This window comes from Arachis ipaensis, chromosome B4, assembly GCF_059453495.1.
Source record: "Arachis ipaensis isolate K30076 ecotype BB chromosome B4, ASM5945349v1, whole genome shotgun sequence".
Lineage (NCBI taxonomy): Eukaryota > Viridiplantae > Streptophyta > Magnoliopsida > Fabales > Fabaceae > Arachis > Arachis ipaensis.
This window is the reverse complement of record NC_142439.1, coordinates 131,543,948-131,569,857: the sequence shown is the minus strand read 5'-3', so window position 1 is coordinate 131,569,857 and position 25,910 is coordinate 131,543,948. Positions and strand designations below refer to the sequence as shown.

General features: G+C 34.6%; 2 protein-coding genes across 2 annotated transcripts; one reads left to right on the top strand and one right to left on the bottom strand.

Annotated features, from left to right (window-relative positions):
• The first annotated feature begins 18,349 nt into the window (after window positions 1–18,349).
• On the top strand, window positions 18,350–20,615 carry LOC107634968 (large ribosomal subunit protein eL8y). Its single transcript, XM_016338307.3, has 7 exons — window positions 18,350–18,446; window positions 18,583–18,633; window positions 18,728–18,929; window positions 19,567–19,736; window positions 19,836–19,964; window positions 20,049–20,141; window positions 20,237–20,615. The coding sequence occupies exons 1-7, from the start codon at window positions 18,444–18,446 to the stop codon at window positions 20,366–20,368; spliced, it is 780 nt and encodes a 259-aa protein (XP_016193793.1). The 5' UTR covers window positions 18,350–18,443; the 3' UTR covers window positions 20,369–20,615.
• A 2,278-nt stretch (window positions 20,616–22,893) lies between these two features.
• LOC107634967 ((+)-neomenthol dehydrogenase) lies at window positions 22,894–25,305 on the bottom strand. Its single transcript, XM_016338306.3, has 5 exons — window positions 25,109–25,305; window positions 24,366–24,612; window positions 23,773–23,814; window positions 23,512–23,685; window positions 22,894–23,403 (listed from the first exon to the last, which is right to left on the bottom strand). Exons 1-5 carry the CDS (start codon window positions 25,126–25,128, stop codon window positions 23,026–23,028), a joined length of 861 nt encoding a protein of 286 aa, XP_016193792.1. The 5' UTR covers window positions 25,129–25,305; the 3' UTR covers window positions 22,894–23,025.
• Between the last annotated feature and the right edge of the window lie 605 nt (window positions 25,306–25,910).

Sequence of the window (25,910 nt, the reverse complement as noted above, 5' to 3'; positions counted from 1 at the left end):
ATGCTCTAGGCATATGACCGGAAAGACAACCTTCTTCATAAAGCTTGATGAATATGATGGAGGACTTGTCACTTTTGGTGATGATGCAAAAGGAAAAATAGTGGCTGTTGGGAAAGTTGGTAAAAATTTCTCATCTTGTATAAATGATGTCCTTCTTGTACATGGCTTGAAACATAATTTACTTAGTGTTAGTCAATTGTGTGATTTAGGTTTTGAAGTTGTTTTTAAGAAGTTTGTTTGTTTAGTTATTTGTGAGAAAACTGGGGATATTTTATTTGAAGCCAAAAGATGTAACAATGTGTATGGATTAACTCTTGAGGATTTAAAGGAACAAAATGTGACATGCTTTACATCTCTTGAATCTGAAAAATGGCTTTGGCATAGAAAGTTGGGTCATGCTAGCATGTACCAAATTTCTAAGCTAGTCAAAAAGAATTTGGTTAGAGGAATTCCAAACATCAAGTTTGATAAGGATCTTACTTGTGATGCTTGCCAATTGGGCAAACAAGTAAAATCATCGTTTAAATCAAAAGATGGAATCTCAACCAAAAGGCCATTGGAAATATTACATATTGATCTTTTTGGTCCTACTAGAACTCAAAGTTTAGGAGGTAAACACTATGGTCTTGTGGTGGTAGATGATTACTCTAGATTTGGTTGGGTATTTTTTCTTGCTCATAAGAATGATGCCTTTCATGCCTTCTCCACCCTTTGCAAGAAAATTCAAAATAAAAAGGATTTGAAAATTGCCCATTTGAGAAGTGATCACGGAAGAGAATTTGAAAATCAAGATTTTGAAAAATTCTGTGATGATTTAGGAATTTCTCATAATTTTTCATGCCCTAGAACCCCCCAACAAAATGGGGTGGTTGAAAGAAGGAATAGAAGCCTTCAAGAGATGACTAGGGCTATTGATGACATGTCACCATGTCATGTTTTTCTATGCTTTTTCCTTTGTTTTCAATAGGTTTTATGCACTTTCTTAAGCCATAAGCAAGCCAATTGGGTAGATTTCTATGTTTCCTTTGATTTAATCAACCATGTATGAATTAATGCTATTTCATGAGGTTTTATGCTATAATTGTCACATATTATGAAAGAATGACAAACTCATGATTTTGAGCATAGCTTTGATGTGTTTGGTTGATTGATGATAGGTGAAGAAAGCTTGGCGAAAGGTTAAAGCAAGGAGGAATGGCTAGGAGGAAGAGAGGACAAAAAGTTTGAGCAAAAGTTTGCCTCAAACTTTAGCTCAAACTTTTGGATTAATTGAAAATGAACCAGGGAGCAAAAAACTGGAGCAAAAGTTAGCCTCAAACTTTTTGGCTAACTTTTGGCATCACAAATCAACACCCTGGAGAGCAAAAGTTTGCGCCAACGTTAGCCCCTAACTTTTTGGCTAACGTTGGCGCCACAAGGCATACAAGGGGTATACTTCCAACATGAATAACTTGAGCTACAGAGCTCCAAATGAGGTGATTCAAAAAGCAATGGAAAGTAGGAATCAAGAGCTTTCCAGACATATATGGCACTGCATGGTGGACACTAAAATTTTGGGAGAAAACTGCCCCGAAATGTGCATAAACGAATATGGTGGCAACATGCAGTGAGGCCAACTGACCTCTGCACCTTCGACGGAGTATAACTCGAGCTGTAGAGCTCCAAATGATGTGCTTCCAAAGGCATTGGAAAGTAGACATTCAGGGATTTACAATAATGTATAATAGTATGGGGTAAACAATGCGTTTGAGCCTCCAGAACTGGCATTTTCGTCCACGTTTGAGGCAAACTTTACCTCAAACGCTGCACACCAAGGCCAGCGACCTTGTCCTCTTCAAATAAGTATAACTTGAGTTGTAGATGTCCAATTGAGGTGATTCCAATTGGGTTAGAAATCTGACATTCAGAGCTTTCCAACCATATATAATAGTCTATAGTTGGCATGAAATTGGCAACGTTGACAAGAGGACAAAGTAGCACCCCACACATGCACACAAGGGGGCCAACGTTGGAGCAAAAGTTTGACCCCTAACTTTTGCCCCAACGTTGGTATCAGCAAAGAAGGGTGGCTGATGTGAAAAGTTGGAGTAAAAGTTAGCCTCAAACTTTTACTCAAACTTTTACTCAAGCTTTCATGATTCCAAACCCGGTTCAATTCGGTTCTTCTCCAAACTCCAAGAGCAATCAACCAAGGCCTCTATCAACCCAATTCCATCAAGAGCAAGGGCCCAATTGTCATCACTCAAAGGCACAAGAGATAGATAAAATAGGAATTTCATTTAATTGTAATTTGTTTTTAATTTCATTTTCATTTTCATTTTCATTTTGTAAAAGCCTATATAAGGCATCATTTTCATATTTGTTGAAGGGGGGGGGGCGAGCTCCACTAGGGAGCATTAGGAATACAGAGCTCTCTCTCTGAGTTTCATTTTCTGTTTTGAATCTTGAATTGAGATTGAAAGAAATTCTATTTTTATTCTCTATTTGCAACTTCTCTTTACTTCTTCTGCAATCTTTTTTTTACTCTCTGCAACTTTTCTCTTGTTGGATCAAGGAAGGATCCACTCCTGAGATCTTCAACATCCTTTTAAATTTTTGCAAATTAAGCACAGTCACTTTGCTCTCTGATCTTCTTGTTCTCAATTTACTTTCCAGCACTTTTGTTCCTCTGCACTTTACATTTGGGTTGTTGTGATCTTGATTTATTCTTCCTGCAATTTAACTTTCCAGTTATTTGATCTACTGCCCTCTTTAATTTCCAGCACCCACTCCCCTTTAATTTCATGCAATTTACATTTCTTGCAATTTAAGATTCTTGCAATTTACATTTCTTGCCCCTTAAGCTACTTGCCAATTTACTTTCTGCACTTTAATTTTCCTTGTCATTTACTTTCTGCTGCATCAATTATCACTCAAATGTTAGCTTGACTAAACTAATCATCCACTAAAGTTGCTTGATCCATCAATCCCTGTGGGATCGACCTCACTCCCGTGAGTTTTATTACTTGATGCGACCCGGTGCACTTGTCGGTTAGATTTGGGTGTTTTGGAGGAATTCGTTTCTTCCACAAAAATATCCCATCAAGTTTTTGGCGCCGTTGCCGGGGATTGATTTAGATCAACAATGATTAAGTTGATGAGAAGTCTAGATCAAGCATTTTCTTTATTTTTGTTCTCTGTTCTAAGCTGAAACCAAGGTGTTTGTGTTTTTGCCTCACTAAGAAATTCTCATCTCTGATATGAGTAATTTCAATTTTCATTGATGTTTGTAAAATACAAATGGAGTTCAACTCATCATTTGGTTAAACAAAATTTTATGGGATATCACCCACCATCACCAATCTCTAATGGTGGTTGGGAATATCACCAAGAAACTTCAAATTCTGGGCACTCCAATTCATGGAGCTATGCTTCAGAACCACAAGATGAGAAAGAAAATCATATGGGATATTTCCCTCCACCACAAAATGATGCAAGTCATGACTCTAATGGTGGCTGGGAAGGGAATTCTAGTGCTCCATATGATATTCATCCAAAGATATCATCACTTGACCATACTTCAACCGAAAGCCCCTTTCAAAACTCACCACCCACACAAACTTCCATGAACCACTCAAGGCTTTCAGAGCTTGAGTCCATGTTCAAAAAAAATGAGGAGGAGACAATGAAAGCCTTGAAAAGGGAAGAAATCATCCGTCAGAGGATGAATGAGCACCTGGAGAACATAAGGAAACACTTAGAACCATCAAACAGTAAAAATCAATCTGTGGGAGAGGAAGTGGAAAAATAAGAACAAAAGGTCCTTATGTTAAGTGAAAGTGCAATGAAGAAGGAGGAACAACAAGAGGAAGAAGCTACTGAGTCAAGTGGATTTTTAATGAAGAATGAGGTGGTTGAAAATGAAACTACACTTGAGGTGACAAAAGAACATGAACACTCACAACCTCCACAAACCTCCCTGGACCAAAACGCCTCAACACTTGAATCCATGATTGAAAGGTATGAAGAGGAGATGAAGAAAGCTTGGGAAGATCAACAAACCTCCTCCATAAAAGAGCTATTAAAACAAATGTTGAGTGTAAAAGAGGAAGTGGAGGAGCAAGAAAGTGAAGAAGTCATTCCAAACTCAAGTGAGGCAAAGAAGTACATAAAGGAGGAGTTCATGGAACCACCAATACAAGAGACTCTTGATGAAAAGAAGACTCCAACAATCACACAACCACCAAGACTTGGATTCAAAGAAGTGAAGGCAATTAACAAAAGCACCAAGAAGAGGATTGTGACCAAACTACCAAGGACAACATTCAAGAGGAGGTCAACCACAAGCAATCCAACCCCTGGACCAATAGCAAGCAAGCTCAATCAAGCCATGTACAACAGAAAGCTTGCTAAGAGGAAACCAAGACAGGGGGCAATAGCTGAATCTTCTCCTCTCTTGAAGTCATTCCTCTTAACAAACTGGAAGAAGAGGAAGAAAGTGAACAACATGTCAACCGTAGGTATAATTTCTCTTCTCTGCTTTGTTTTCATTCTTTGTTTTGTTTAAATTCAATAAATTGGCATATGGTTACATTCTAAGTTTGGTGTTGCCTTGCAACAAATTATTTTCAATCTTTTTGGATGATTGCATCAAATCAAAAATGAAAGTGACACACCAAGATTCTAAGTTTGGTGTGCCACCTATTTTTCTATGCAAATCATTCAGCAACACCACTTGTCTGCATAACCATAATGTCTTTGCAGTGTTAATTTTCTTTTGGTTTGATATTTTGTTATTCTGTTTACTTTAGTTAATTCTTTGTTTTTAATGGTTTCATTTTAGTTTACTTATTTGCTGTGTTTATTAATACATCACCAAGAGAGCTTTATTAATGACAGATTCTTGGCTTAGTGATTGTATTTAATAAAGAACAGTTTCATTTGCTTGGTTTAATTCAAATAAATGGACATAGGATTGCATTCTAAGTTTGGTGTTGCTATGCAACACAATTTGCTTCAAATCTTTACTGGATACTTGCATTGATTCCAAGTGAAAGTGTCACACTAAGTTTGGTGTGCCACTTATTCTTTATGCAAAGTATTATGCTCACCTTCTTAAGCTTGCAATCATAATGTCTCTGTCTCTTGTGCCTTGATTATTATCTTTAATTTTGCTTGCTTGAAACACATGTACTACTAACATTTCTTGTGTAAGACATTCATGATCCATCTTAGCCCCATAGCCATGGTTCTAATAGTTGCTTGAGGATGAGCAAGCATTCTGAGTTTGGCAAGGGAAGGAGGAAGAATAGAGGAAAAAGGACAACAATAATGAAGATAAACTACAAGGTTGTAGAGTTCCTTTTCTCCTCATTTGTTTTCAGCACTTAAATTGCATGATTGTCTTCATCCTTTCTGTTTACATGTGTGTATGAATAAAGCATAACTTGAATTTTGATTTGCAACATGGTGCTGTGTCATTATGATTACCAACTTGAGTTTTGTGAATTCAAAAGCAGTAAAGCATCATGATCATAAACAAACAAGGAACTAAAGAAGAGTTTAGCATGTGCATACAAGTATTGGAAAGCTAGTATGATTAATTGTTGCTCAATTGCATTGGATTTTATTTAATTGAAGTTTTTATCTAGTACATTTTGTGAAATCTTTTGAAAATCATGAAAACCTTGAAGAAGCAAATACAATTAAAGCAAGAAAAGTAAAAGGGAAAGAATGAGAAAGCTGAAGGCTCTGAGTACCAATGGCAATTTATTTGTTAAGTACTTGTGGTGTTTATGTATCAAGCTAAATGCTTGAAAACAAAACACTTAGAAGTCAAGGTTAGGCTCAAAGTGCAAAAGCACTCCCTCAAAGCTCAAGGCTCTGAGCATCAATGATTAGAGAGTCAAGAAAAGAAAAGAAACAAATGAGCTTAATGAAGTCCTCTAATCAAATGCTTGTGGTGCTTATGTATCAAGTGGTAATACTTGAAAACAAAGCATTTAGAATCGTAGCTTTGTTATTAACTCATGGGGCAAAGCACCCAAAAGGAGAAGCTAATAAGAAAATCAAAAGCTTGTTTCAAGGAAGAAATATAAGAAAAAGATTTCATAAATTGAGCTAGATGGAAGCATCAATCATTTACATTTCTTTTGTGATTGTAGCATGCTTAGAAAACTAGCTTACCATGAACATTGAGTTGCTATTCTTCTTGCCTTGGATTGTCAATCTTTATTGCATGATTCTTTTCTTGCTTGGGGACAAGCAAGGTTTAAGTTTGGTGTTGTGATGACATGTCACCATGTCATGTTTTTCTATGCTTTTTCCTTTGTTTTCAATAGGTTTTATGCACTTTCTTAAGCCATAAGCAAGCCAATTGGGTAGATTTCCATGTTTCCTTTGATTTAATCAACCATGTATGAATTAATGCTATTTCATGAGGTTTTATGCTATAATTGTCACATATTATGAAAGAATGACAAACTCATGATTTTGAGCATAGCTTTGATGTGTTTGGTTGATTGATGATAGGTGAAGAAAGCTTGGAGAAAGGTTGAAGCAAGGAGGAATGGCTAGGAGGAAGAGAGGACAAAAAGTTTGAGCAAAAGTTTGCCTCAAACTTTAGCTCAAACTTTTGGATTAATTGAAAATGAACCAGGGAGCAAAAAGCTGGAGCAAAAGTTAGCCTCAAACTTTTTGGCTAACTTTTGGCATCACAAATCAACACCCTGGAGAGCAAAAGTTTGCGCCAACGTTAGCCCCTAACTTTTTGGCTAACGTTGGCGCCACAAGGCATACAAGGGGTATACTTCCAACATGAATAACTTGAGCTACAGAGCTCCAAATGAGGTGATTCAAAAAGCAATGGAAAGTAGGAATCAAGAGCTTTCCAGGCATATATGGCACTGCATGGTGGACACTAAAATTGAGGGAGAAAACTGCCCCGAAATGTGCATAAACGAATATGGTGGCAACATGCAGTGAGGCCAACTGACCTCTTCACCTTCGACGGAGTATAACTCGAGCTGTAGAGCTCCAAATGATGTGCTTCCAAAGGCATTGGAAAGTAGACATTCAGGGATTTCCAACAATGTATAATAGTATGGGGTGAACAATGCGTTTGAGCCTCCAGAACTGGCGTTGTCGTCCACGTTTGAGGCAAACTTTACCTCAAACGCTGCACACCAAGGCCAGCGACCTTGTCCTCTTCAAATGAGCATAACTTGAGTTGTAGATGTCCAATTGAGGTGATTCCAATTGGGTTAGAAATATGACATTCAGAGCTTTCCAACCATATATAATAGTCTATAGTTGGCATGAAATTGGCAACATTGACAAGAGGACAAAGTAGCACCCCACACATGCACACAAGGGGGCCAACGTTGGAGCAAAAGTTTGACCCCTAACTTTTGCCCCAACGTTGGTATCAGCAAAGAAGGGTGGCTGATGTGAAAAGTTGGAGTAAAAGTTAGCCTCAAACTTTTACTCAAACTTTTACTCAAGCTTTCATGATTCCAAACCCGGTTCAATTCGGTTCTTCTCCAAACTCCAAGAGCAATCAACCAAGGCCTCTATCAACCCAATTCCATCAAGAGCAAGGGCCCAATTGTCATCACTCAAAGGCACAAGAGATAGATAAAATAGGAATTTCATTTAATTGTAATTTGTTTTTAATTTCATTTTCATTTTCATTTTCATTTTCATTTTGTAAAAGCCTATATAAGGCATCATTTTCATATTTGTTGAAGGGGGGGGGGGGGGGGCGAGCTCCACTAGGGAGCATTAGGAATATAGAGCTCTCTCTCTGAGTTTCATTTTCTGTTTTGAATCTTGAATTGAGATTGGAAGGAATTCTGTTTTCATTCTCTATTTGCAACTTCTCTTTACTTCTTCTGCAATCTTTTTTTTTACTCTCTGCAACTTTTCTCTTGTTGGATCAAGGAAGGATCCACTCCTGAGATCTTCAACATCCTTTTAAATTTCTGCAAATTAAGCACAGTCACTTTGCTCTTTGATCTCCTTGTTCTCAATTTACTTTCCAGCACTTTTGTTCCTCTGCACTTTACATTTGGGTTGTTGTGATCTTGATTTATTCTTCCTGCAATTTAACTTTCCAGTTATTTGATCTACTGCTCTCTTTAATTTCCAGCACCCACTCCCCTTTAATTTCATGCAATTTACATTTCTTGCAATTTAAGATTCTTGCAATTTACATTTCTTGCCCCTTAAGCTACTTGCCAATTTACTTTCTACACTTTAATTTTCCTTGTCATTTACTTTCTGCTGCATCAATTATCACTCAAATGTTAGCTTGACTAAACTAATCATCGACTAAAGTTGCTTGATCCATCAATCCCTGTGGGATCGACCTCACTCCCGTGAGTTTTATTACTTGATGCGACCCGGTGCACTTGCCGGTTAGATTTGGGTGTTTTGGAGGAATTCGTTTCTTCCACAAAAATATCCCATCAGCTATGCTACGTGAGAATGAGATTCCTAAATTTTTATGGGCTGAAGCTGTGAACACAGCATGTTATATTTTGAATAGAACAATCATTAGAAAAGGATTAAAGAAAATCCCTTATGAGCTATGGAAAGGAACCCCTCCAAATCTTAAGTACTTTCATGTTTTTAGATGCAAATGCTTTGTACTTAACAATAAGAAAAACCTTGGAAAGTTTGATCCAAAATCCTATGAAGGAATGTTTGTTGGATATTCCACCACAAGCAAGGCCTATAGAGTTTATCTCAAGGAGTATAGAACTATAGAGGAATTCATACATGTTACTTTTTGTGATTCTAACTTAATTCCCAGTACTGTGATAGATAATGATTCAGATGGTGAAGAAGCTGGAGCAAGCAAAGAAAATCCCAAATCTATTCAACATGAGGAATCTGTCAGCCCAGTTTTGTCTCGTCAGATTGGAGGAGACATTCCCATTTTGTCTCCTGAGCAGGCACGAGAAACTGAAACAGTGAGACCACCAGAAGTTCATCAAAGCTCAGCACCTGTCCAAAAGCCTAGAGAATGGAAGTCTATGAGGGGTTATCCTCATGACTTCGTCATTGGTGACCCCTCTCAAGGTGTAACAACAAGATCCTCCACCAAAAGGCAAACCGAACCTAGCAACTTTGCTCTCTTGTCACAAATGGAGCCCAACAATGTCAAACAAGCTCTTGAAGATCCATCTTGGGTCAAGGCCATGCAAGAGGAGCTTGCTCAATTTGACAAGAATGAGGTTTGGACACTAGTACCTCATCCGGATGGTAAGAAGGTAACGGGTACTAAGTGGGTTTTTAAAAATAAACTTGGTGAGGATGGACAAGTTGTTCGTAACAAGGCTAGATTAGTGGTCCAAGGTTACGATCAAGAAGAGGGTATAGATTTTGATGAGTCTTTTGCTCCGGTAGCTAGAATGGAAGCAATTAGATTGCTTCTTGTCTATGCTGCCCATAAGGGTTTCAAAATGTTTCAAATGGATGTTAAATGTGCTTTCCTTAATGGCTTTATTGATAGAGAAGTGTATGTGACTCAACCCCCCGGTTTTGAGGATAATGAGTTTCCAAATCATGTTTTCAAACTAACTAAGGCTCTTTATGGTCTTAGACAAGCTCCAAGAGCTTGGTATGAAAGGCTTAGTGCCTTCTTGTTGGAAAATCAATTTCAAAGGGGTACCACCAACACTACTTTATTTATTAAAGCATCTAATAATGATATACTCCTTGTTCAGGTTTATGTTGATGACATTGTATTTGGATCGGCCAATGTTTCCTTGTGTGAAAAGTTTGGAAAACTCATGACTAGTGAGTTTGAGATGAGTTTAATGGGAGAGCTAACTTTCTTTCTTGGCCTCCAAATTAAACAAACTCTTAGTGGTACATTTATTCACCAAAGAAAGTATGCAAAAGAACTTATCAAAAAGTTCGGCCTAGAAAATTCCAAATCAATGGGTACACCAATGCATCCTAACACAAAATTTGAAAAGGATGATGATGGCCAAGATGTGGATGAAACAATGTATAAATGAATGATAGGTTCACTTATGTACCTTACCTCCTCTAGACCAGATATTGTCCAAAGTGTGGGTGTATGTTCAAGGTTTCAATCTCATCCAAAAGAATCCCACCTTACGGCTGTTAAGGGCATCATTAGATACATTAAGGGGACTTGCAATTTTGGTTTATGGTATCCTAAATCTGATGACTTTTGTGCAGTAGGGTTTTGTGATGCAGATTTTGCGGGAGATAGAGTGGATAGACGGAGCACATCCGGCATGTGTTGCTTCCTTGGAAGCTCACTTAACATGTGGTCAAGCAAGAAGCAAGCCACATTGGCTTTATCCACAGCTGAAAGCAGAATACATTTCCGCATCTGCATGTTGCTCTCAATTAATTTGGTTAAAAGCACAATTAGAATATTACAAATTAAAAATCAATAGTATACCCTTATTTTGTGATAATATGAGTGCTATAAACATTTCAAAGAATCCTGTTCTGCACTCAAAAACCAAGCACATTGAGATAAAATATCACTTCATTAGAGAACATGTGCAAAAGGGTACTATTGATATTTAATTTGTAAAATCTGAAGACCAAATTGCTGATATTTTTACAAAACCCCTCTGTGAAGATAGATTATGTACCTTAAGAAAAAGTTTGGGAATGTTTGATTTAAGTTTCATTGATAATTTATGAATATTTAAATCTGTTCAGTTTTGTCTTGTAGGTTTGGACGAGATAAAAATGCAGGCATGATGGAGGAGCTATGATCAAGGGGAGGCAACGCTGTATTAAATTTTTATGGGCCCCACCTAATAGTTTCTGATCCCACCATGACAGTTTAGTTAGTTACTCTTTCCTTAAAAAATAAAATCACAAAATCCCTTGGTTGTCTTTTCAAATCTTGTTGGAAGAAGCATGCTGTCAAAATCAAATCTTTTCTTCCAACTAATCCCTTGATTCAAGGAAACTCCCTTTTTCATTTTTTGAAAAACCTTTTTTGGTTAATAACCGCGCCATAATGGTCATTAACTTCCCCATCATCTCTTTCCAATCAACATTTAATGCTCTCTAACCTCCCTCCACTCACCACAACTTCGGTCACCACTTCATCTTCCATTCCCATTCTTTTCGTTCACCATGAAAAAGAAAACGGCACTTAGAAGAAGTGGCCGAACCCCCATTCCAACAGGTCCACCTTTTTCATCACCTCAAACTCATACGCATATCCATCTTCATTCTACCTCCTCTTCTACTCAAACACCCCCTCCAAAAAGACTGAAACTATGCGCCGGAAAGTCGTTGCTCAGAAAACTTCAGGGAGAGGAAAGACTGGAAAGAACAAGCAACCAAGTGTTGAAGAAGATGAAGAGGAATCACACACTTCACCCCCTCCATAACCACCCAAGAAATCTACTCCACATGCAAAAAGCTCTCCGAAGAAGAAAAGCTTTGTGTTGCATGATACTAGGGAACCCGCAAATTTGGAATCACTAGACTTCAAGAACAAGTTTCACAAAACTCACTTACATTTTGATCCCTCTCGGTTCTACTCCTGTGCCTTCTACGAATTCCACAAAGAGGTTCTGCTGAAACGTCATCTCTGCCCCCTCATACTTGGTAAATCTTGAAAATCTGGCCACCAAAGAAATCAAATTTACTTCTCTGTTCGATGCCCTGAAGTGGACTCCACTGGTTCACATTCAGAAACTTGTTTACCCGGGACTGGTCCGGGAATTCTATGCAAACATGCGTTTGATAGATGGTTCAATTCACTCTTACGTCAAACGTGTTTACATGACTCTCAATCCTCAAACCATAGGCGCTGCTCTTGGGTACGAGGATGAAGGACCAAAAGTTTACATGATTGATAAATGGGATGATCAAGTTGGAGTCACACAGCAAACTGTCTTGCAACACATCTGTGCAAATCTTTCTGGATTAGATGGATTAATCCCAACCTATCGAGCACTCGGTCCTGAGAACTCACTCTTGCATCGGATCATCACTCACATCCTCACTCCACAGAGTGGTTCTCACTATAGAGTAACAGTTTCTGACTCCATTATTCTCTTTGCCCTTATTACTTCTTCTCCAATTTCATTTGCTTATATTATGATACGTCACATGTGGGAAGCAGTTAAAAGTACTAAAAAGGCCAATCTTCCTTATGAAATGTTCCTCACCCGTATCTTTGAGTATTTTAAGGTTGATTTATCTAATAAAAGTGTTGAGAACAAGGTTTCGATAATTAAAGGAGGAGGAGTTTCGGGTAAGAAAAGCAAGCGCTCCATTCCCCCCGAACCGTCACTCAGCGATCTTGAGAGTCGCCCCCCTGAATCCTCCAATTGACTGCATCAATCAGGGAGGTTCTCAATGAATTTCGCAACATGTCAAAGTTGATGTTTAAATCCCACAAGGCTGCCCAAAAATTGGCATATGAAAATGAAAAGGCCTGGAAGAAATGTCACGAAAGGGTTGGCTTCATGATTCAAAGCTTTGACGATGAGATGGGGACCGAGGATAAAGAAGATGATTCTGAATCAGAGTTCAATCTTTCTGATGATTGATAACTGTTTATTTACTTTCATTTGATATTAGCTCTTTAGGCTCAATCTTATTTTGTAGACGCATGACTTGATACTCACTGCTCTAGGACACTTTGATACACTTTTATCACTTTATTATGGATATTTTGTTGTGCTGTCAATATTTGTCTTTGCAGGTGCCCCTTGATGCCAAAAGGGGGAGGATAATAATCCCAAAATTGAAACTGGAACAGGGGATGAAATTCTTTGAGAATTCATGATCACCTTTGTTAATGATTGATAATGCATTCTTTTTTTTGGTGTTTGATGATTGATAATGCATTTGGTTCATACATTTGGTTTATCTTGATTGTTGCCATTATTTGATGTTTGTCTTGGTAAAATATGTTTACTGTGTTTATAATACATTTTATTTACCTTGATAAAATGATATTGTGTTGTATTTATTTTTGGCAGTTCCTTTAGTCTTAATGATAAAAATTGCTGTGTTTGGAAAAATTAAATCATGATTGAAATATTTTTTCCACCAAGATTGCTCTGATTTATTGAAAAATATTTTTGAACAGCAAGTCGTCTGCCAAAAACATATTTTGATTGATTATGGTGTAGTTTGAGCAGAAAATCAATTTATGATAACAAATGAGTTTCGATTGTCATCACACTCTGCTCATAAATCAAGCATTTAGCATCATGAAATAAAAATGCTAAATAACATTGTTACTTGAAGCTTGATTAAACTGTTACAGGTTAGTGCTTCCCTTGGTAAAAATAGCATATATTAAGGGGGAGCCATGTGACAATTTGAAAGGGGGAGAAATTCAAATTCAAAGGGAGTATACTTTACTCAATTTCTTTCCATTTCAATTTTAATAATGTTTGTCATCAAGGGGGAGATTGATGAGTTTGGAAAACTCAAATTTAATTTTGATGATGAACAAACATTATTGAAATATTTGATTAATAAAATTATTAATTTGATTCTCATTTAACATATGTTAATTAATAATTTTGTTGCAGGTTTTAAATTGGGCCGAAATAAAAAGAAATGTTGCTAGCCCAATGATTAAAATATTCAGCATTAATATGAGTTAGTTTCTTGTGGCTGAATGGAAAACAAATTACTTGGGCCAGAATAATTTTGGTTGCTCCAAGCCCAATTGTGTTATATGCTTAAGATCCAATGCTTGATTTTAAATCCATCAGGAAAGCAAATGTTAACATTTGCCTCATGCTTTCCAACGGATCCCATTTCTCTTCTTTGAATGGATTCCAAATTTAATTTGCTAGCATTGGAAACATAAGTGAGAGAGAAAATTGATTTGACTACAAGCACTAAAGCTACACGCTTGTTAGCAAAGAGAAAGGAAAATTGATTTACTTTATCCTCTATCTTTGTTTCATTAATTATTGTTCACAATTTCTCTTTCCTCTCTCTCATCTCTTTCTTCTCTTCGGTCAATACCCAGGAAACCATGGAAGCAAAACTTAGCTACCAAATTGAAGAAAGAGCAAGCTACAAGACCATCACAATGATGGCAAGAAAATATAACAAAATAAAAGTGTGTTGTGGCTGGGATTTTCACCAAATATGGTTAGATTTGGTGAAGTAATCTCGAGCTCTTCATGCTCAAAAAGAAGGAAGAAGATTCGGCCAGCAAGGAAGAGATTCTTGGAGGAGATGGCTTGTCTTTGATTCTGCTCAACCACCACAGGAAGTAGCTAGAGTGGCGAAGTGATGGTAGAGGCAGAGATTGAAGCAGATGAAGTTATCATCATCATGAAGCATCAAGGGCCAGAAATCCATCTTGGAGAGCAAGCCAAGGATGGAGAGCTCGGATTGATGAAGAGTGATGACCAAGGAAGGACTAGAGGTAATTGCATGTTGGATTTTACATGGTTATCTCTTCTCTCTCTATGTGGCCGAACCAGTTCTGTTTCTTGAAAAAGAAGAAGTTGGCTTGGGTTTTGGCTTCAAAAGTGGAGGCTTCCCTCTTCTATGAAAAAAGAGAACAGCCACTGTTTGGAGCAAGGAGTTAGAAGTAAGCAGTGAGAGTGCAAGGCACAGGATTCTCAGAGCTACCTAAGCTTACAGATTTTCTTCTCCTTCAATGTATTCTGTTTAGTAATTTTCTGTTTAATTTTGTCATGTCTTGAGTCTCATGGAAAAAAGGCAAACAGTGAGGTTTGTATGAAAAAGCCATAGAGCGGAAAAAGGCAGAGAGTGCAAAATTAAAAGAAAAAGCCATAGATGTCTTAGAGTTCCTTTGTTCATCTATGTTGTGTTTCATGATTCTGTGGGAATCTCCTTGTAAGTTGGGTTAGCACTTTACAGTTTGTAATCAAGTTGATTATAGTGAAATTCCATCATTGTTGTGATGGAGACTGGATGTAGGCTGCACTGCACTTAGCAGCTGAACCAGGATATATCTGGGTGTAATCTTCTTTCTCTACCACTCTATTTCTGTTTCTATTGCACAGGAGCTAAAAACCAAAAATGTCTCGTGCCAAGTGACAAGACAAAAAGAAAAAGTCTCGTGGCTAGGGACGAGATAAAAACAGAAAAGTCTCAACAAAGTTCAGCAAGTGTTATCAAGCAAAAAAGGGGGCTAAGATTCAACCCCCCTTCTCTTAGCCACTGAAACCATCATATCTACGATCTCAATTCTCAGACATTAAAGATAAAAATTTTATGTAATTATAGTATCTCACGTCACTTAATTTTACTAAAACTATTTATAACTTCATTATTTTCTCGTAAAATAAAATCAAAGTCCACCTCCCAATTAAGAAGAAACATATCTCGGATCTTTAAGATTAGATCACCATTATTGTTGATATGAGCTGAGAAACAATTTTTAACGACCAAAAAGGCATCTAAAAAATTAAGCTCATAGATAACCGACTTGAGCCCACATTCACAATTAAGTAAGCAATGGACCTTTTCACACTCCAAAAAACTCACATCTGTGAATTTTTCATACTGATAAAGAACCAGAGCAATCCTTTATCTAAGCTCCAGCAGAGTCTCGCACAACATAACCAAGTCTAGCTCGCCCTAGATCAGCAAAAATACTTGCATCACTGTTAACCTTTGCCATATTACAGAGGAGGTTCTCAACAAGTTTTGTTAATTTGATCTTCACAAAAAAGCTTGTGTGAAAGATAAAGATGGGACTCACAAACAATGTTTTAAATATTAAGAGCAATCTTCATTGGGGACCATGAATCAAGAAGGTTGAATAGTTCTTGTGACGTCATATCCACCAAGCACCTGCACAAAACATAATTCCCCTTTGTGAACTGCAACTTGGATCTAGAAAGGAGATGTCAAACTCCAAACATAATGAAGAAGAGATGGATCAACAAGCGCCCAGACCTCTCTCAACCTAATGCAATCTCATAAACAGTGGATCAATGATTTAGCATGCTTATTACAACGAGAGCAAGTCTCCGAGAAAGCCAAACCCCTTTTGAATCTCATGGAAGTAGGGAGAATGACATCAAGATAACACAACTAGATAAAAAATTTTATTTTTTTAGAAAATTTGCTTCTCCAAAACCAATTTTAATTTGTCTGCGGATTCCAATTAATTTTGTTCCCCAACCCAGATACTGGCTAGCTTGACGCTGAACAACAAATTTACAAGAGCATGAGAGAGCGGAGTCGCCAATCTTTCAAAAAGTCATCTTCTATTCTCCCAAATTTGATTAATAGTTAATTCTATATCAGAAATATGGATATAAGGCAATGTATCGCAGAGCCTACCTAAAGGAATCCAAGAATCATATAAGATAGATTGATCTATATTTTTCATGCACCAAGTAAAGTTATTTTTAATATAATTGAAAGTGTCAACAATACCTCTCTAGAAACAAGATTTGCTACGATGACGATGCATCTAAAGGCCATGACAAATCTTAAAATATTTAGCAAGAATTATTTGAACCCAAAATTTATCTGAATTTTTGAAAAATTACTAAACTAATTTGCCAAAAAAAGATAAATTCACCAAACCAGCATCTCTAATACCCAATTCACCAGCCTTCTTAGAAACAATCAACTTTTTCCAACTTAAAAAAAAAAGTTACCATGATTTTTTTCCTTCTATAGAAATTGTCTAATAATAGAATTAATGTATTATGAGTATAAGTTGGAAGAAGAAAAACTTGCTTATGATATATAGAAATGGATAAAATGACTGACTTAATAAGACACAATCTACCAACCTTATTAAGGAGTAGCCCTTTCCAGTTAGTAAGATGCCTATAAATTTTGTCAATGACCTCTTGAGTACAACTCTTGTTGACTCTGGTATGATTCAAATTAACTTCAAGATATTTTTTCAAGTTTTGAGTAACCTGAATGTTAGATAAACCTGTAAAAATATTTCTCTTACGAGAAGAAATATTTTTCGAGCAAAAGGCTTTAGACTTATTGAGGTTAACTTTCATTCCAGAAGTCTTGCAAAAAGAATTCATAACATTTATATTCATCTCGATTTGTTGCTTGGTTGCTTTACAAAATAGAAAAAGGTTATCAGGAAACATAAGATGGGAGATTTTAGGTTCTTCTCGAAAAACTGTAACAGAAGTCCAATTACCCAAAAAAAATTTATGAGCTATCAGATAAGTCTAGGGGTGTTCATGGATCGGATCGTATCCGCAGATCCGCGGTAAATATTCGCATCCGATCCGAAAATGGCGGATACGATCCGATCTGCAAATTGATCGGACCGCGGATATCTGCTTTACATTCGCGTATCCGATCCCCGGATCCGCACAATAATAATTAAAAATATATAAATATATTTGTTTGGTATGATATTTACTTGTTTATATGTTTTAGTTAATAATTATTATTCATATATTGTATTATTTTATTTTTGTTATTTAGAAAGAGTTTGATTAAAAATATTTTAGGAATAAATAAGTTTAAAAGTATAAAAGAAATATTTTTATTGAATTTTTTTACATAGAAATATGATTAAAAAGAAAAAGGTTTAATTATGCGGATATATCCGATATCCGATCCGATCCGCACATTTGCGGATCGGATCGGATCGGATCTAGCACTAAAAAGTGCGGATATTATATCCAATTCGATCCGATGAAATTGTGCGGATCGAATCGAATTTTCGGCCATATCCGATCCGATCCGCGCGGACACCTCTAAATAAGCCTATCTCTCTATACAAATCACAAAAAAAAAAGAAGACATAGGATCTCCTTGTCTCAATTTGTGCTATTACTAAAAGTTCTCCCACCTACTTTCATTCTAAAGGATAAACAGAGGTAACGAAAAGGTAATTTATAATAAATTGAATAGTATTTTTAAAAAAATTAAACCTACTTAAGGCTCTAAAAACTCTCTAATCCACTATATCATAAACTTTTTTAAGATCAATTTAAAAATTAAGACACATTTTTTTATTTGATTTTTCACATAAAATAAAAAATTTCTTGGACAATGATAATATTTTTTAAAATACCTCTACCAAAAATAAAATCACCTCAAAGCAGTCCCACCACCTCTTTCAAGTCAGGCGAAAACGATCCCTCTTTTTAATATCATATAAATAGATTTTTTAAATTTAATTGATTCTTTTTTATACTAAATCTTTTATTAAAGGGTAATATATTCCATAAAAATAATAAATTATATATTATCAAATTGATAAATGTTTAATTAAATCAGACTTTATTTTGTTAATAATTTATAGTTTTATACTTATATTATCCTACGTCAAAATAAAAATAAAATAATAATTATAATTATTTATCTCTAATACCCCCCAAAGAAAAACTTTTTAAAAAGAACTCCTAATCCTTTTTATTTTCCGCAAAACCCTAAATTGCACATATATAGAGGTTCCGAATTCGCCTCCCCTTCCCTCCCCTCGCAGCACCACAGTAGCTATGGTGAGAACACTGAACTCACATTTTATCTTTCTCTCTCTTTTCTATTTCCACATCTGATGAATTGAACCCTAATCAGATCAATATTTTTTAGTTTTTTCTCATTCCATTTTCTGTCATTGTTCTTATTAATGATTAGGCCCCCAAAAGAGGTGTTAAAGCTCCGGTTCCAGCTGCCAAGAAGAAACCCGTACGTTTCAGTAACTAATTAACTTCATCGATTTCACATTCGCCATTTTCAAATTTATTATTTGAATTCCAATTATTATTGTTATTTGATTCAGGAGAAGGTTACGAATCCGCTGTTTGAGAAGCGGCCTAAGCAGTTTGGGATCGGTGGGGCGTTGCCGCCGAAGAGGGACCTGACGCGGTTCGTGAAGTGGCCGAAGACTGTTCAAATCCAAAGGAAGAAGAGAATCCTCAAGCAGAGGTTGAAGGTCCCTCCAGCTTTGAACCAGTTCACCAAAACCCTTGACAAGAACCTTGGTCAGTCATTAACTCAATCATTTTTCTATCTTTATTTCTCTGATGCATTATTGATTAATTTATTGGATACATATACATTACTATTGAATTATATGTTCTATTGTGAAGTGATTGTTTTGTGCACTATATCCATAAAGCCCCAGAGGTATTAGTAATTATTGAATGTGATGTTTTACCTCTTAGTCAAGGCAGAGAAAAGATTTTACCTGAAGTCGGAAAAGTAAAAAATAAAATCGTAACAAGATTTAAACATTAAAATCGTCTGACCTAGTAAAAATTATGTAAAATCGATTAACGCATTTAAAATTGTTATAACCGAAGATTTTAAAAATTAAATCGAGATTCTAGCTACTATGCCTCTTACCAAATTTTCATATGGAAATTCAGGAACTTTGATTTTGTGCCATTGTTGAATTTGTTAATCCTCTCATTCGCTTTGTGGCAAAATGTTAGCTTTTTGGACTGTGTAAGTTGCTTGTGAGAATATTTTGTTATTTTACTGTAGGTTTTGTTTTGATGTTCTCCATTTTATTTGCTTCCTGTTATATAAATTCCTCGGTTTTATGACAAGATGCACTTTAGTTTGCATTTCTCATATCATAAAGATCTCTTAATGCCTTTATAATGTCGCCTGTAGCAACAAGCCTGTTCAAGATACTACTCAAGTATAGGCCTGAGGATAAAGCAGAGAAGAAGGAGCGGCTTTTGAAAAGGGCTCAGGCTGAAACTGAGGGAAAAACTGTTGAGGCCAAGAAGCCAATTGTTGTGAAGTATGGCCTCAATCATGTTACCTACCTTATTGAGCAGGTTGTGTTCTGTATTAGTTAGCCCTATACAGTTGTAGTTCTTTTCCAGTGATTTCCCGTGATGTGACAAATGACTTGTTAATCTACGAGTTCCTTGCAGAACAAAGCACAGCTGGTTGTGATTGCTCATGATGTGGACCCGATTGAATTGGTTGTTTGGCTTCCTGCATTGTGCAGGAAGATGGAAATCCCATACTGCATTGTGAAGGGCAAGGCTCGCTTGGGATCAGTAAGTTTATGTTTGTATGTTGTTTCAACACCCTTAAGTAGCTCAAACTTTTTGACTCATTTAATCTATTTGTTTTTCCGACAGATTGTTCATAAGAAAACTGCTTCTGTTTTGTGCTTGACAAGCGTTAAGAATGAAGACAAATTGGAGTTCAGCAGAGTCCTTGAGGCTATCAAGGTGGAGACTGAATCAAGTTCATTTTATTTAGTTTTCTGCTGTTTTATTGTTCAGATCAATAGCTTGAGAGTATTTGTGTTTTGGTTTCTTTTCAGGCTAACTTCAATGACAAGTTTGACGAGTACAGGAAGAAGTGGGGTGGCGGTATCATGGGTTCCAAATCCCAAGCCAAAACCAAGGCAAAGGAAAGACTTCTTGCCAAAGAAGCTGCTCAAAGGATGTCTTAGGCTTCATATATTTTTGTTGGTTTAGGATTTTCATTTTTGTGTTTTAACTTCAATTCAAGGTTAGTTTTCGAAGATATGTTGCTGAATTGTCTCTACACAAATTTTGATTGTCTTGTGCATTTCATTGCTTTGTTCTTATTAGTTATTACTACCTTTTATTGTCCAAATTCTTAATACAAGACAAGGTCTAAACTTGAAACCGATGTCATTAGTCATTTCTTTATATTTCGATTTCTACCTTCCCTTAGTCCTCTTCTCTCATGGTTCCCTTTTATATAAATTTATGAAAACATATCTTAAATGATCCGTGATAATTACTCCAAATGATAATGAGATTTTCAGCAAACAAGAAATTTCCTTTCGGTCTTTGATTTTTATTTTTGTGAAACTGGTGGGTCTCATCAATGCTTTCTTTTTTTATTAACAGAATATATCTACTTAGCACACACACTTAAATTGTTGATTTGTCTCTTAAGTATAACTATGATCGATAGATGTTTTTTTTTTATTTGGTTGAGGATTTGGTTGTCTTTTTTGGAGATAATTGTTAGAGATTGATTAGGATTTTTTTATTTTTTATTTTTTATATTCATTAGTTAAATTTATTGGATAAAAATTGAGAAGGATTAGTGATTTTTAATTTTTAATTTAGGATAAACTACTAAAAATGTATTTAAATTATTTTGTTGCTGACAAAAATACCTTTAAATTTTATTATCAACAAAAATGTCTTTAAATGATTTAAAAATGTGACAAAATATTCAGATTTAATTAGATACTTGTTCTGTTAATGAAAAATCGTGATATGAAAAAGATAATAAAAAATAGAAAAAAAATGGAGAGATCAATTGATTAACTAAAATTTTTTTATTTATATTTTTTAACTAATTTTTTTAAAAAAGCTGACTGGTTTATTTAATTCTTTATCTTGGATGAGTCGAGTGTTGAAGTGGCATTTTTTAAGAAAATATTGGTGTCAAAACAATATTTATTATAAAAATGTCCATGCAGCGAGATTAGTAATTTGTTTAGGGATGAAAATGGGGTGAGCTTTCACATTATCCGATTTCAACCCGTCCTTATATAGACTTCACTCTACTGTTACCTATGAATAATAAAAAGGTAAAAATTTACATCCTATCCCATTCTTATAACCTTTTAAATTTTTTATTAACTTTTATACATACATATACCTCCACTCTGCCCTCCATTGGCTAGAGACGGATCAGAGATACCTCCAGATTGTATTTTCATTCCTAAACTTATTTGTGAGGACTCTATAATATAACAGAAAAAGTTCCTTTTTAAGAAAAACAAAACACAACAAAATATTTCTAAAAAATATTTAAGTTTGATTGTTCTTCTCGAAACAGAGGCAAAAAGAAATTAGGATTTTCTTTTCGTATTTTTGAAAGGAAATAAGATTTTTTTTCCCTCTCAGCTACAAATTTATCCATAAAAGTTTCATGAAATCTCACTCTATTCACAGTCACTTTGTCGGTTCTTCTTTCTAAGTATGCTGAAGCCTTAATTGTAATCTTAAGAGGAAAAAAATACAGTAAATACTCATGTGCTGTTGTGATTTGAGAGATGTTAGATAACAATTTTGTTAGACATATTAAATTACTTTATAATTTTTAACTTGTACTTTCATATAAAAATAAATGCACGTGAGTTTTCACCTAAAATACGATCCAAATAATTTAACAGTAATTCTCATAAAATGTACTTATACAGTTATATTTAAAATCTAACGATGAGTTTAATAAAGTTTATCAGAGAAGCATCTGTGATTTTAAAATATAAAAACTTCAATTTACGTTTGATAAATAAACAAACTATATACTTGTATTTATCAGTTTTTGAAAGATAAAGATACTTTTAAAAATATCAATAAAAATATTTTCAAAAGAATAATATTTTTTCAATATTAAAAAGTATAATATAATATTATATATTAATAAATATTTATCTTTTATTATATTTATATCTGTTAAAATTATTTTAACTCTTAAAAAATAATTTTACTTAACACTATTATTGCAACATATATATATTAAAAATATTTTTATTATAATTTACCAAATATAAATACAATTTTTGAAAGAAAAAAATAAAGCAATTTTGCGCTTTTTAAAGGAATCAGTTCTAAAAGGTTTAATTATTTTTTTTTGTCTCTATAGTTCATCAAATTTGTAATTAGATTCTTATAATTTTTTTAATTAGATCTCTACACTATTTTTTATTTTGTAATTAGATTTTTTCTAATATAAAAAATGTTATAGTTGACTGTTAATGTTAGGGAAACAAAAAAGATAGAATTTACCTTATTTAACATTCATTAATTATTAAAGTAAATTCTGACTATTTTTTACTAATTTATTTTGATTACGAAACATTTTCGAACGGAATATATCTCCGCAAATTGAAGGTATCCATATTTAAGAACCTAATTAAATCTTTGACCACACATATATTGGGAGGAATATTTCATTAATTTTAATATTTTTGACATGAAAAAAATATAATTACAAAATTAAAAATAATATAAGAGCCCAATTAAAAATACAATAATATAAAATTCTAATTACAAATTTAGTAAAATTATAAGAACTAAAATAAAATAATTAAACCATTCTAAAATGATAAGTAATAATTTAAAAAGTTGACAATTCTTGCCTAATAAAGAAAAGGCCAGAAGGGGAACCATGAGATAGAAGTGCTAATCTGACAACACTTGCAGCACCTTCAGTGACAGATAAGATTCCAGTGTTCCTATTTATGTCTGTTTTCACAAAACCAGGGCAGAGACAATTGATGCACAAGTTTGGATGCTTCTTTGCCAGAATTCTTGTGTAAGAATTCAATGCTGCTTTTGATACTCTATTTGCAGATAACAAGGTTGGCCAGCCATTCCTTTCTATCAAACCTGCTTTGAAGTCTTCCATAAACTCCTTCAACACCTCATCTATTCTCTCTTCTGTTAGATTCTCATCATCATCTAGCACCCCTTTTGCCCATTTGTTTGATATGTGCTAACACCACCACCATAACACAATATCACCAATCACCAATCTCATTCAAATATAATGTAAAATAAAATTATCAATCAACACTCGAGAACGATTTTAATACAATTGTACCTTTAACAATCCTCCTCGCGAGGAAACATTAACGATAATAGGTGAATCGGATAACTTGAGAAGGGGTAGAAATGCCTCAGTTGTGTCCTTAGCACCATAGTAATTTGTCAATATGCACTTTTCAGCCATTTCATAAGTTTGAGTCAGTTCTTCCCAGATGATTGTTGCTTCCCCCTGCAGCATCCATTTATTATTATGAGAAACTCACACCATTTTTTTTTGAGACTTAATCACACATTTCAACAAAATATGAACACTGACCTTTTCATCTGGATTCACACCACTTATTCCTGCATTGTTCACCTGCACAACAATTTTGAACACATGATATAGGATAACAAAGTAGGGTTACTTTACTTCTAAGCTATATACCCTTTAATTTTTGGATTATCTTACACTGAATCACTGATTACTTGATTGGAAAGAAATAAAAGAATTTTTTAAAACAAGATATCAGGTGTAGCAGAAATTACTAACAGATCACTCGAGGTATAAAGAGTAGAGTGGAGTTGATTCTTTTTATTATTGATAATAATACCGGAGATAATAAGGGAATTAGCTTTAGCTTGTTTTTGTTTGTTCCTTTTTATTAGTTTTCTTATTCTACCTTATTGTGTCGAGCTTCTTTGTCTCAGGAAAAAAAAGCGGCCTAGTATACAAATATTGCCGCACCCAAAGAATGTAATATATGCAGCCTAATCTAATAATTACATGAGTGACTATTTTCATGACTTAAACTTGTGACTCTAAGATTACACGAAAACAACTCAACCATTACTCTAAGACTCTCCTTCTTTTCTCTCAAAAGAAAAAGTACAATTTAGTAAGTTGGTAGCAAGACAATAAATCCTTACCAATATATCAAGTCTCCCAAAGTGTGTGCTAACAAATTGTACCAAAGATGAAATGCTAACATGGTCAGTGACATCAAGCTGGTGAAGAACCACAAAGTCAGAGAGACCAAAATCTTTCAATTTTTCAATGGCTTCATTGCCTTTCTTCTCATCTCTTGCTGTGAGAACCACCTTGATTCCATTTGAGGCCAATTCCTTAACTGTCTCAAATCCTATCCCTCTGTTTGACCCTGTAACAACAGCATACCTAACACACACAAACCCTTCAAATGCTACACATTATGTGAACATATTTTTACTATAAAGTTTCGCATAATTTTTCTCTTAATGTGGGGTTAAACTTAAGGAAACAATGTATAAAACACATGTGTATGACTAATGCCATCTAAAAATAATATATACACACTAAAAATCAGCCATTTAAATAGTCGTTGTGTATTTATATACATGGATACACATTTTTTTAACTAAATAATTAGTTATTAAAAAAAAATCAAACTTGTAGTTGCAAAATACAAAAACTTTTTATAGTAAAATAATGTTTTTTTTATAAATACTAAATAAACATTTTTATATTTATGATTGATTTTGTTTGTACACGTACAATCATCACATAAATTGAAGTTTGTCACAGAAAAATAATGTCACCGAAAAAAAAGGTATGAATATCATGGCCTCAGAAAAGCTGAAGAAAACAAAGAGTCAACTAGTGTTGAGTAATGTAAGTAATAAAAATAGTATACCTTAGTTTTGCTTCTGCCATGGATGCTAAATGAACGGTGAACAAGACGACTAGGTAGGTATATATTGTATACTATAATGTTAATTATTGCCTTTCAAAAAGAAAAAAAGAAAAAAAAAAGAATAATTGGTTAGAAAATATAGTCAAAAGGAACTCAAAATTAAAGGATTTTCTTTTAGTTTAGTTGATGATGATAATGTGGTTTCATTCAAGTGTGGCCTATTTATAGAAGATAGAGTTGTACGTAATAGATGACATGTTTCTCTAGTAGCCACAAAACTTATAGGGAGACACAACACAAAGATCCAAAAGAATTTCACACCTAATCCTCTGATTATGACTAGTGTGTTTCAGAGAGTATTGTGAGTTTGCAGTTAGCAATAAGATGAAATAGCTCACTAAGCTTGACGAGTCCATGGTTTTTTATTTTTGTGCTCAAAGTGAGAGAGATGATTAAGAATTTTGTAACATCATAAATAGCACTTTCAACAATAAAGGATGGTTTAAGAACCCTGACTCTGGCAAATTCGTTGCTGTTTGATAAGGAAGAGCTTGCATTGTTCGTCTGTATTTCTCAGTTTCTCACCATATCTTAGAGAGTCATAAGAATTTATTATTTTTAGTTATTAATTAGTCATTAATGTTTAAAGTATGAGATAAAGTATGTTATTAAATTAATAAAATAAAAAAATAAAAAAAAGAATTAAGTTAACAGTTAAGTAATGGCAAAAAAAATAAATTTTAATATCTCTAATATATTTTTTTTAACTTTCTTATTAGATTATTGATAATTTATATTTATT

Coding starts and splice junctions, on each gene's coding strand:
- LOC107634967 (XM_016338306.3), bottom strand. CDS start 25,128: ATGGCAGAAGCAAAACTAAG. Junction 23,686..23,772: donor GTGTGAATCCAGATGAAAAG/GTCAGTGTTCAT, acceptor TGGATGCTGCAG/GGGGAAGCAACAATCATCTG. Junction 23,404..23,511: donor CGCGAGGAGGATTGTTAAAG/GTACAATTGTAT, acceptor TGGTGGTGTTAG/CACATATCAAACAAATGGGC.
- LOC107634968 (XM_016338307.3), top strand. Junction 18,930..19,566: donor AACCCTTGACAAGAACCTTG/GTCAGTCATTAA, acceptor TGTCGCCTGTAG/CAACAAGCCTGTTCAAGATA. Junction 19,737..19,835: donor TTACCTACCTTATTGAGCAG/GTTGTGTTCTGT, acceptor AGTTCCTTGCAG/AACAAAGCACAGCTGGTTGT.